This window comes from Pseudochaenichthys georgianus, chromosome 23 (genome assembly GCF_902827115.2).
Source record: "Pseudochaenichthys georgianus chromosome 23, fPseGeo1.2, whole genome shotgun sequence".
Classification (NCBI taxonomy): domain Eukaryota; kingdom Metazoa; phylum Chordata; class Actinopteri; order Perciformes; family Channichthyidae; genus Pseudochaenichthys; species Pseudochaenichthys georgianus.
The window spans coordinates 9,987,155-10,000,016 of record NC_047525.1 but is presented as its reverse complement, the minus strand read 5'-3'; the positions used below and the strand labels follow the sequence as shown (position 1 = coordinate 10,000,016).

General features: G+C 41.3%; 1 protein-coding gene across 1 annotated transcript; it reads right to left on the bottom strand.

Moving 5' to 3' along the window:
* Nucleotides 1-27: 27 nt before the first annotated feature.
* epyc (epiphycan) lies at nucleotides 28-12,486 on the bottom strand. Its single transcript, XM_034075295.2, has 10 exons — nucleotides 12,306-12,486; nucleotides 9,620-9,823; nucleotides 5,036-5,207; nucleotides 4,278-4,709; nucleotides 3,732-3,935; nucleotides 2,755-2,877; nucleotides 2,415-2,573; nucleotides 2,125-2,327; nucleotides 1,362-1,457; nucleotides 28-221 (listed from the first exon to the last, which is right to left on the bottom strand). The coding sequence occupies exons 2-10, from the start codon at nucleotides 9,809-9,811 to the stop codon at nucleotides 51-53; spliced, it is 1,752 nt and encodes a 583-aa protein (XP_033931186.1). The 5' UTR covers nucleotides 9,812-9,823; nucleotides 12,306-12,486; the 3' UTR covers nucleotides 28-50.
* Nucleotides 12,487-12,862: the final 376 nt, after the last annotated feature.

Below are 12,862 nucleotides of genomic sequence, written 5' to 3'. Positions count from 1 at the left end.
TGGTTGTATTTGTGTGAGTCCGTGTGCAACAGTGTAGTTTGTGTCTGTGGTTAGATGAGATCCCCGATGGGGATGCGGGGCAGGCAGATGTAGGCCTGCGGGGTCCTGCTGAGGTTGATGGGGTTGCCGTCCAGACGGATGTCCTCCAGTGCGTTTCTGATGTAGTTGAAGTCTTTCAGGTTGCAGAACGTGTCCTCGTGCATCGTCTGAATATTGTTGCGCTGTGTAGAAGATAGGAAGATACATAATGAGATGCGTCTCAATGCGTATGTAACTCTGATAAATAATATTATCATGGAGACATTTAATCATTATAGATTAGAATAAAGCAGGGTTTATCGCCTTATATTGCCGTTTGACATAAGTCCATGACTTTTAGCCCCTTATATAGGCAAGAATTGTTTTTTCTCCCTCAGACAAAGTAGTTTGTTACTCTGGAAAAATAAGAAAAATAGTCAAATGACCCAATTATTAAAATAGATTCCAATAGTTATTGTGCAAAACTGGCAAAAAAGGCAGTTTCATTCCCTCTAATGTGGATCATTTCTGCTTATTTCCTCTGGTACAACACAGTCATTCAGCTAGATATCAAATGTGTGTGGTAAAAGTTTAAGTTCTTTGATCATCAACCTTCACAGCTTTCAGGAAAGTCATGTGTAATATATATTTATATTTTCATATTTATTCCTTTTAAATCAGAGAAGTTTTTTCCAACACAACTTTACATACTGAATGGTTAATGACTACTTTGGGCTGTGGCCTCTATCGGGGGCAGTTTGTTTTGTGTGTTGAAAGCAGAACCTGAACAGATGAAACACGCTGTTTGGAAAGGACTCAGTAGGATACCAGTGTCCAAAACGTTCAGTGTTTGCTTTTTAGGGGGGCATTAATACGTCTGGTTTCTCGGGCTGTTCAGGAAGTGTCTGTAGCTTGTGTGCAGAGAAACTGCATGGAAGGATTTCTTTCATTTGAGTTAGCTTCTTAAAGGCTATCCCATGACCCCCCCCCCCCCACACAGGTGTTGTCAATCTGCCGAATGAGACCTTGTGTGTGTGAGTTCTTGACATCCCTCTGACCAGCTTGATTGTGTTGCACCTGTTAGGGCAAAATCCATTCTTATTGGTTTGTGAAGTTTAGCGACATCATGTCATTTCATTATAGCTCCACCCACTTTGACAAGAGAAGAGGTGTAATCAGACCAAAGTGAAAACACCTTTGTGGGTGAAGATAGCCTGTTGATTTATTATTCCAGATTGCTTTCTCATTTCCCTTATTTTCATATCAAATTCAAACATGTAAAAAAATAGAAGCATTTTAGTGTTGGCCATTGATGGGAATTGATGGGGCCAAAGCAGATGTACCTGTAAGTGTAGAGATCGCAGGCTGTCTGGTAGAGGCACAGGGATGTAATCAATGTTGTTGTCTGTGAGGTACAGGTACAACAGGCCGGTCATATCCTGGAGAGAAAGATACATTATACAAAAATCAGTGGTGGTGCAAAAATAAACAACCATTTACTCAAGCACTGTACAATTTTGAGATACTAGCACTTTACTTGAGTATTTATATTTTCTGCTACTTTGTACTTCCACTTCAATTCAGAGGTTAAAACTAGCTTCACCTTTACCAACACTTTAATGCATCAATAATTATAATAAAAACACATCATATATTATTCTAAAATGGGGCAATCTGCAGAATGAGTACTTTTACTGAGTAACATTTTCAATGCAAGGATTTTACATGTAACAGAGTATTCCTACACTCTACTCTACTTTGACGTAAGTACATGATCTGGATACTTCTCCCACCTCTGATAACAATTATGTCTTCTAAAGAACACCAAAATATCAAATACTCTCAAATTATATAACGTATAAAGACGTTGGAGAATCAATCAAATCAAACGATGTCGTATAAGCTAATGTTATTATTAAACCTAGATATGACAACACAATTTATATGAATATGTTTGTAATTACATTTGTTTTTTTCAAACCAAGTCTAGCACCTCAAGACATAATAATACACTTGGAAGTGCAAATATAGAAGCGCTAACATATAAACAACCTTATAACTACTGACACGTTGGCCTTTATTGACTGGGGCTGGAGTTGTACGTACCTTGAACGCCTCTTTGTGAATCCCCTTGGTGCCAATGGTGTTTTGGCTGGCATCGATCAAGCTCATGGTCTCTGGGAAAGCAGGCAGCTGAGAGATATGATTTTCTCGAATCAACACCTCCTCCAGCTCGGGAAGACCCAAAAATGCTCTCTCATCGATGGACGTTATCTCGTTGGCGGTTAGGTCGATTTTCTTCAGCTTGTCTGAAAGGATGTGAAAAAACATCATCTTAATACTTGGTTCTGAAAATCTCTTGTCTTTTGCATTTCTACATTTTCTTTCAAACGTACTCATGGAGGCGAAGTCAGACTTGTTGATCTTGGTGATTCTGTTGTAGCGGGCGTAGAAGTGAGTGGTGTCTTTAGGAAGAGGTGGAACACTATCCAGCTTCAAGTCATCGCAGTAGACCGAACCGCCGAGGCACGTGCACAGCAGGCAAGTGGGCATACCTGGAGCACATTAAAGAGAAGGATCAAAGAAGAGGGCGGTAATACAATAAGAGGTATAATCAGAGGACAGTAATCCAAAGGGCAATCAAATGAGGATTCAGGATATCATGGTGTTGACAAGTTCCAAAGTGAACGGATTTTTTTTAATTTATCATTCTTCTCTGTGTATCTAAATACTGACCTTTCCTGTCAATCTCAGGCTCATCAGGCTCGTCAGGTTCACCCGAGCTCACTGACCCTTCTACACCACCAGTACCCTCCTGAGGGGTTTCTGGTGTGGTCGGAAGCAGCCCCTCCTCTTGTTAGAGACAAGATTAGGTGTTAAAGAAACAGGTTAGATCAGCATGGACATGACTGGCAATCAGTAGCCCACTGGTTGCCACGGTGGTAAGTTACACACAGTTTATTTGCAGTGTGAACCAAGCGGTTATGTCATTTAACTGACGAGTGGAAGTTAAATGAAAACGTTTTGTCGGAGTTAATGATATGAGAGGTGATGGGCACAAAATGCTCGAGAAAGCGAGTCCAAATGCGGTTTCATCTCTAGGGTGTACGTTGTCTACAAGGCTAGATAACAACATTGGACTTGGTATAAACAATTATGTTCAAAAAAGTACATCAATAAAATCATTGCTTAGGTTTGAATATACCGTTCTAAGCATTTATATTTCTAAAAAAATCTTTTGAAAGGTGCCCTGTGGAGTTTCTGATAATCATACAAAACGCATGTAGTGTATTCTTCAGGTTTGACAAATAAATGATATGTTAGTGACTGTTCTCGTAATTTTTTTGCACAAGCGTTCTAGGGGGATTATTTCTCTCCAATTGCCACCAAGGCGGACTGGAGGTTTACATACATGTTAAATGGCTAGCAGTCTTCTTCCTCACTGAATTTCCTGAAGCAACATAATGCTTCCTCTTTATCGTCACTATTCAGAACAATAGTGTGAAACAAGCTTCAGAAATATGTACCGCATGCATGTTCTTCCTTAGGTATACTCGTAAAACACATTCTCTATAGCACTACTGTTGGTCAGAAACGCCACAGGGTACCTTTGTAGCTGCTGGTCTCAAAAAGCAAAGCCAGTTCATAAGAAGATGTCCGGTATGGACTTTAGTTTTAACCTTGCCTTAAACATGTCTAGATTAGATACTGACCTTTATCAATATCAGGAACCAGAGTTACCTCAGGGACCACTGTGTCTCCAGAGCCAGAAGCACCAGAAGCACCAGAAGCCCCAGAGGATCCAGAGATCCCCAGATCCCCAGAGGCCCCTGAGGTTCCTGAAGCTCCCGAGAACTCCCCTGAAGCACCTGATGCCTCGCTAGGGATAGTCTCGGGAATGAGAGGCAGCTCCTCCTCTTGTTAGAGCCAAGGGTTGGGGTTAGGAGACATGAGATTAGGAAGGTGGAGGGATCAGATGACAATCAATCAAGTCATTAATCAATCACACCCACATGTTTGATTACACATGAGGTTAGGAGCACCATGATTATGAAAACGTACAAAGAGAAACAATAAAGTAAGATTTCAGGCAAACAAATCAACATTTAACTACATTTTAAAAGGAAGTTAAATGGAATTCAAGACAATCAGTATGACAGGTGATTTTAGACACATGAAGAAATAGAGTTGCCAAAAGCCTTTCTGGCAGGCATACTAACCTCCAGATATCAATGTTATCCCTGAGGAACCGGACTCACCGTCCCCAGAAACCCCAGAGCCTCCCGAGGCCCCTGAAATCAGGAGATCTCCGGAGAACCCAGAACCAGACTGGTCTCCAGAGGCCCCAGAGCCCAGGGGGAATTCAATAGAAATCCCAGAGCCAAGATCTCCCGAGGCTCCAGAAATATCCCCAGAGCCTGAGAGATCCCCGGAGCCCGAGAAATCCCCAGATATCAAGATATCCCCTGATGCCAAGAATTCCCCTGACCCCCCAGAGCTGTGGAGCTCCTCAGAGGCTCCGGATATAAAGAAAATATCACCGGAACCCCCTGAGCCACCAGAGACCAGAAGGTCTCCTGAGCCTCCAGACCCAGAAGCCCCAGAAGCTCCCGAGGCCCCGGACCCTACCGAGCCTCCAAAATCCCCGGACACATGAAGGATGTCAATGGGCGTCAGACGCAGCTCCACCTCTTGTTAGAGACAAGATTAGGTATTAATAAACAGACAGGAGAAACAGAACATTAATCAGGCATGGAGCTAACAGTGATGATTAGGTTACGTGGTTGGTGACAAATGGACAAAGTCATTGAAAAGGACACATTTAACCATAACAGCGAGTTAAATGGAAGACATGCACATGGAACAGATGATTGGTGAAGAAGAGTTTAGAGAATAGATTAGAGTATCGTTGTTAGGAGCTTTGGCTGCTGTCCTTTTACAACTCCATATAGACCGGAGCAAGGCCCTCTCTGTCACCCACTGAACTCTATGTTTACGAGTGTGTGCTTTTTCAGACCTTTCTGTGTGTTTGGGCCCATGAGAACCCCAGAGCCCCCTGAACCCTGAGGAACGAGCTGGCGTGTCAGGGGCAACTCTTCCTCCTCCTCCTCTTCCTCTTCTTCTACTTGTTCTTCTGAGGCCTCGGTTACAGGGTAGTTGTAGTCAGGTGCGAGTGTTCCAATCTCTATCTGAGGGAAAGACAGCAGCTTTGAGTCAAAAATGTATGGGTGATATTAACTGTTTTTATTTTTCTGTACATCAAATAAGAACCCCAAAACGAGTCAACGAAGCACATGGCTGTGTGCTTGTTCCATGTTAGCTGATTCTGGTACATATTATTTAAAGAAGCAAATATTATCCTCTTATTATTGCACACAATATACTGGGTTTCAGTATGTTGCATGTTGTATGTTGTGCCTACAGAACAGATCTAACCTAGTATAAAATGCTATCTTAATTAAGAAATGAAATACACTGGAAATACACTGAACATTGGTAGCCAATGACATAAAGGTGATAGCTCTGCTGTATGATCAATTATAAATGTAATCTATTACAAGTGATTTCAAGAGATGAAAACAGTCTCCCCCTTATTAAATAGACTTTATGCACTGCATAGAGTTACTAACTGTTTACTATGACTTAGTATTGGGAAACTGAATCAAAGCAGGCAGACAATTGATTCATAACATTCAGAAGGAAAAAAGGAAATCAAACAACATGAGAAGCCTTCAGAAATAATAATCTAGGATCTGATGTGACACAGTCCAACTTGCCACATCAATGTTATCAAGGACCAACAAAAAGAACCATGAGACCATTCGCATCTTTACCACAAGATGGCAGCCAAGTGCGCAGATTTATCCAGAATCTAGAAAGTAATGACCACTCAGATACGACGTCCATGAAAAAACATTTGTGTAGTAAATAAAAAAACCTGCTGGGTACCAACGGGATAAAAGTGAAGGACCTTTTTACTTGCCATTGACCATTAGCACTCATAGCACACACATACTGTACATTAATAGTATTTTGCATAACAACAGGTATACAAATCATTGAAAGACATGTTGTCTTCTTGCCATGAATGCCACAACAAAGAAACTTTCTTTGTATTGAGTTTGGAGCTCTTGTTAATTCTCACATGGTTAAGAACTGTGAATGGAGGAATGCATAGGAATCACTTTGTCAATGAGGACATACACACATTTAAAAAAAAAAAACTTTTTAGAAATGTTTTATCAGCACATTATGTGAACCAAAATGCTTCATTTTACAGTAACTGGTTATATTTAGTTTACGGTGCTTTTAGATAAACTCAAGGACTATACAACCTGCCGTCATGTTAATGTTTTCTTCCTCAAAATATCTAATTACTTTATAAACAAAGGCTTTGCAGCATTTATGTTTTATATTGGGCAATACATGAAAAGACACCTCTGCCTAACCAACCAAGCTTGATGAATCACCGTGCTTTGTGATTTCTTCTTTAAAAGCTTCAGGTTTATCCATCTGGTATTATAATTGCATTCAGTCGTTCAGATAAAACCTGCAGTTCTATCCCTCTCCAGGCGAGGGCGCTGAACCCCCACACACCGCCACAGGTAATACCTGACACTCTCAGCCCAACAAGGCTGACTCAACCCTCCAAAAAGGGAATGGTCCTTGTGGAACCAAGACACACATGGTAGCTGCACAAATCCATATTTGAGTTCTCTCTGCTGCTTTCAACCGCGGTAATCAGATGTAGGTAAGAGGTATCCAACATAAATGTATATCAAGACATACAGTAAATAATCCCTTACAAAGTACAACCTTCAAGTGCTTGGTTGTAACTAATATAACTTGGTAAATGCATGCAAAGACTTTAAATGCTGCAATGAAAAGATGTCCAGTCATATTTTAAAGCTTGGCAGAGACACAGTTTGGGATACAACAAGGTAGGCCTTTGAAAAGTCTTGCACAGTTTGCTCGCTGCAGCTCTCCCCTTCATTTCCCCCTTTCCCCAAAGCAAACATCTACACCCGAGGGGAAAGAAGACGCTGGCAACCAAAAATAATGAAAAAACCCTCTGGAAACAGCATTGGGAATAGCCTACAGAATGCACAGGGAAAGACGTTGAATGTGAGCATCAAACTGACGCCAAATGTCACTGCGTACCAATCAGTAGGTGCATTTAGCACGAAAAGTGAAGTTTCAATACAATCCTCACACTACACCAGCTGTTTCCTTATCAACAAACAAAATGACCGAACGGATTGCTTCAGTATGGATCATTCATCACAGAAAAATGAGCGGAGCCTATAAACATCAACCATCTCATGGTTCTTCACCCTGATATTGCACAGCATGTACAACATCTAATTATGCTTATGAAGTCTTGAGAAAATGAAAGGCACATTTTCATCCATATTTATTAACTTCTCCAGCCCAAAGCCAATGCCGACGTAATATATGCACAGGAAATAGGCTTACTCTCTTTATTGGCGAGTAGAAGATTGATGACAGACACAATCCAGGCTGTTAAACATGTAACGTTGTTTTTACACTTTAGTACGGATTAAACAAATACCTAATATTGAGACAATGAGTCAGGTTTTGATACATTTTTTTACCATAGAACAGCTGGCTATTTACCTCCTCTTTCCAGTCATTATGCTAGGCTAAGCTAACGGAATGTAGCTTCATATTTACACAGATGTGAGAGGGGTATCAATCCTCTCATATAACTCTTGAGGAGACAAATCCTGGAAACAATTAAGAATGATTTCTCAATATAAATAAACAAAATCTAAAAAGAACACTTAATTAAAGCACTGTTAATTATGGATAATGTTGTAACATTATATTTATGTAGTTATTTTCCAAGTGGAGCAAATGAAGAACTTTAGGCGGCTTCTTACTATACAGTACTTTGCAATCCAAAACAACAGCAGCACAAACCTCAGCTTCAGACATTAATTTAGAGTTTAATACCTGAGGTGTTAAAGTCTAGTTCAAAATGACTAAATATGTGTGAAACTATAGAAGACATCTAAATTAGTATAAAACTGGTGATAAAAGCATTTGCAGAGACCATTTTATGCAGCAGACTGAAGACGATTTGCTTGGCTAACACTTTAGATGAGCCTTAACCTTTCTGAACAGAGACAAGCTCTGAGGAGAAAGACGAGAAATACCACCAGAGAACTGGATGTGGAAAGTAAAGAGTCAGCATTCCAGAGGCATGGAGTTCATCACTGCTTCATTTCTCCCCTGACATCTGATGTGTGTGTGTGAAAAAAATCCGGTTAATCCTCGCTCTTTTTAAGCAACCAGTATATCTTAAGCTGAAACAAAACAAAATGTCCTTGCAACACGCTTTTTCTCAACACGCAAGGCTGCAATTATGAGTCCAAACGTTGTTATTTCAATGGGGACAACAACGTGGGGAAGATTGTTATAACTCTAATGGTATTGTTTTCCCCTTTCCTGCGCCCAAAGACCCGGAATTATTGTGGCAATGTGCCGTGTCACTGCAGGCTTGTTAAACAAAGGGACATTATCAGAACCCTTTCCCAGCACATTATAACTTTTCCACACTGAACACTCCCATGTGTGGCACGCAGCTGTAAGACTCTGCACAACATCTTTTTATCATTTTGAAAATAAGGCAAACGTTTTTATATTTTGCAACAGTGGATTGAAATAATGTACTGCTTTATGTTGTTTGTTTTTCAAGGTCTTGTCATATTTGCTAAATCTGAATTGGCTTGTAGGATTGGTCTGAGATAACAGCACTGGTGTGAGTGCTATCCACATCAAATGAAATCCCTGGCTAAGAGAAAGCCTGTTGAAAATCCAACATCTTGACATACGGTTTCCTTCCAGTTATGAAAACTACTCCAGATGCAAAATAATTCAGCCTGTGGATACTCTGGTGCATATCACTTAAATGGTGGCTGGCCAAGGTATAAAAGTGAAATATTTTGGCCATAATAGTGCACTCATAAATCAGAAAGGCATCCTGCTGTTGCCATTTGGAAAATGGACAAAATGCTGTCCAGCTTTGTGCACTATTCTCAGTTCAAAATCAACCAAAGTATTGCCAATATTACAGAGTTGTGTAATTAGATGGAATCCTTAAAGGATGGGAGTTAGAGGAGCCTGCAACATATCATGTTGTTGTGAAACAATTATATTTGTAGTCTGTCTTCACAAGTTTTCCAGTGATTATTCAACTTTGCATTGGTGACGAGAACAACTAGGGTTAGGGTTATGGTTAGAGGGTTAACTAGAGTCCTTCAGCTATGCATCATGGATTGAACACCATACAACAGACTCACCAGTAACTTTATAATGAATACATTGTTTTGCATACATCTGTTGTCAATCCCAATTAGCATGGCTAAAGCCAAAACGCATCTCATTACTTGAACTGCCGGGTGACCAAAAACAAACCGTAGACTAATGTGTATGCCGATTTCTAAATCAGTGGAGGAAATATGAATATTAGATAATGTGAATGTTGAAAGCACAATGGTTGCCTTTGTACAATGGATGGCCATGGTATTTGAATATTTCGCCTATACATTGTTTTCCAATCGATACAGTTTCTTACCTGAGGATCATCAATTGTCAGCTCTTCTTCATAGTCATAGTTATCTTGGTTCTCCAAATTTGAATTGTCTAGATCCACATCGTAGTTGGCACTATCGTATGTGTCCAAGTCCGCTTGTCGGGAAATTCTGGGGCTGGCCACCACCGCTTTGAGGACGAAGAGTCCCCAAACGAGCCGCACAAGCATCCTCATACTGTCGTCCACCTTGACACAGACAGAAATACTTCAAGTCAATTTAAAGATGTACAGTTGAAAAATGTCTTCAATGTATTTGTCTTATGTGTCTTAATGCTTTAGTAAAAAAGAAACAAACATGCAGAAATTCAAGATATATAAACATTACTTGAACAGTACAAAAATATAGTCTGTAATAATTGAATAAAGTATTAAAACATTGTTCCGCCCCCGTTAGAAGCGCTTCAACAAGGCATGTCTTCATGATATTGGATGTACAACCAGCCTATGCTGCTTGACATTGATTCACAACACTAAGGTCAGTGATTTCATTACTGAGGTGAAGACAGCTGGAGGGATTGAAATATGAGGGCCTCTTGCTTCACTGTAGCCCGAGGCTCACTGTTCCAGGGAGCAGCCATCTTGGCTCTAATCAGTGCTCGCCTGTGACGTGTCAAAGGTCAAAAGTCAGAGTTGATCTGATAAGAAACCATGGGACCGTTAATGAGTCTTCAGGAAATATAATTTCAGTGTAGGATCTTTTGGTGATGGCGTTAAATGTATTTAAAAAAAAAAAGATGTTGGGTTTCTTTATTTCCAATAAAACACAGTTAAGTCTTTTTTTTTACTAATAACCCCATAAAGGTTTTGGCAGATTCTGAGGTGTGCACTGTGCAGACAAGAAGGTCTTTCATCTAGCATCTAAAATGAGCATGTATGATTTTCACTGGGTGCAGATCTACTGCACGGCCCTGACCCAGCTGTTCCTAATCTTGTTCATTTCCTTAGCAGCACAGATCTACCAAGCTTAGTGAGGTTGGTTGAGTTCAAAGATCCCAAGTGGAACGTGCTTCCACGATTAGCACAAGTTAATGAATGCCTAATGAGATGGCACCACAAACATGGTGCGGAGGAATCCAATAATCTGTCAGTGGAGGAACTTGATAGCACACTGATAGCAGGTGTAGCTACACGACTGCAAGCCAGGGATAAATGACTTCAAATCCAAGAAAAAAAGTTTAAAGAGAGTCCTCTAGGCCGGGGCAGAGAAACGGAGAGCGAGGGAAGAAGAGAAGAGATGTGGACAAGGTGTTGGCCCTCAGGGTTAGACGGAGAGAGTGAGAAAAAGATTCACGAGTGGGAGAGAGCAAGGGAGAGCGAGAGAGAGAGAGAGAGAGAGAGGTTTCTATGCTAACTCGACCCCTCACCCTTCACAGAGGGCCTTTATGAGGCCCGGTGGCTGCCTGTCTCAGCACTCAAACTCCAAATTCCAATGAGGTTTGTGGACAGGATGGCAGTGAGTTACGGCTGCAAGGGAAAGCTTCATTCAGGAGTGAGGGTGCTACAACGCACACACATTCACACGCACACTTTAAAAGACACATCCTTTCACAGATGCACACTCTGTCTTAACACACCTATCTTTCAGAGAGAGAATATTGAGAAACCTCTGCTGCTATTTTTGGGATGAGGACAGATTATAAAAAACTGACCAGCACAGGTTATTTAAGTCATGAATCAGATCTTTGTTGATATCAGATGGATTGACTAATGATGCACACACTCCTGTCATTATCTCTTGGAAATGACCAGCATGAACTGAGTGCCCCCTATTGAGAAAAGGTGTGCTTACTGGTCAGCATCCTTACTGGAATAGACTTTCTGTCATGTGGCGATGAAATCCAGCATGGCTACACTGAAAGAGGGACTATACTGGAGACAGAGGTGTGCTTATACAGGCCATCACAGTGTGCTGTGTGTGCAAACTGTGTGTGTGTGTGTGTCAGTGTAGCCTCCGGACTACCTCCGTGTTATGCTTGGCTCCGTGTTGGGCATTCCTGATATCCACTCATTCTAGCTTTTTTACCTTTAAACACATTTCACACACATCTTGTTGCTACAGGTTGAACAACAAACACGTTTATTTGTATTCCAAAAAGGCCTAAAAGAACTTAAAAACTGTGATAAAGTGACACATATAAATAAATCATAATTTTTAAAAATATGAACTACAAATAAGATTATCAGCACCATTTCTGGAATTAGTGGGAGCTAATTAAATATATATATACAATTTTTTTTAAACTGAAATTGAGGGAAAAGTTTGTAGAATCTCTTGAGGCAAAATGCATGATCAGATATTATGTCAAAACAATGCTGCAGCTGTCAAACCTGCAAAATAGTTCAGTATTACTTTTGTTGTAAGAAAAAGACACCTGTGGCGCACGCACACCCGAATCACATCTACTGGAACTTACATTTTGTTTTTACCATCGAACATATTTCAACCACTGCTATTGCCAAAGGACAACACAGTTCCACATTTAAGTCACCAAAGCGAATCCCTGAGTGAAAATAAAGCTGCTGCACCAACAACCAATTAGCCAAGAAGCTCCACTGCAAATCGTGAATAGCTGTGTTTTTGGAGGGGCAAGTAGACCCTCTCTTGCCTGCCTAATCCCCTGCACCAAAGATCCTTGAGCCAGCATGAAGATACACCAAGAACGCTTACCTCTGTCTCCTGCTTTCCCGAATGGTCCCTTCAGCCGTGATGGAGATGCTGAGGGCTCCGGGATTTGGCCAATGGTGAGAGGTCGAGCAGGGTGCCCTGACGAGGGGAGGGTGTGTGCGTGAAGTGTGTGAAACGTGTGTGTGTGTTAATGTGACGAGTGTGTGTGTAGGTGTAGGTCTGTGCGCCAGGCAGACCTGAGTGCCCTGCTGCTTATGTGTGAAGGTAGGCACTGAGACCGATTGGACCAGAGCAGATTGCTTTTGGTCAGTCGGAGTGCACCCACCCCATACCGTACACCCACATGCACGACCCCCTTAAACACTATGCACACACACACACGCACACGCACACACACACACGCACACACACATGCACACGCACGCACACATACACATACACATGCACGCACACACGCACGCGCACATGCACGCACACGCACACACACACACACACACACACACACACACACACACACACACACACACACACACACACACACACACACACACACACACACACACACACACACACACACACACACACACACACACACACAC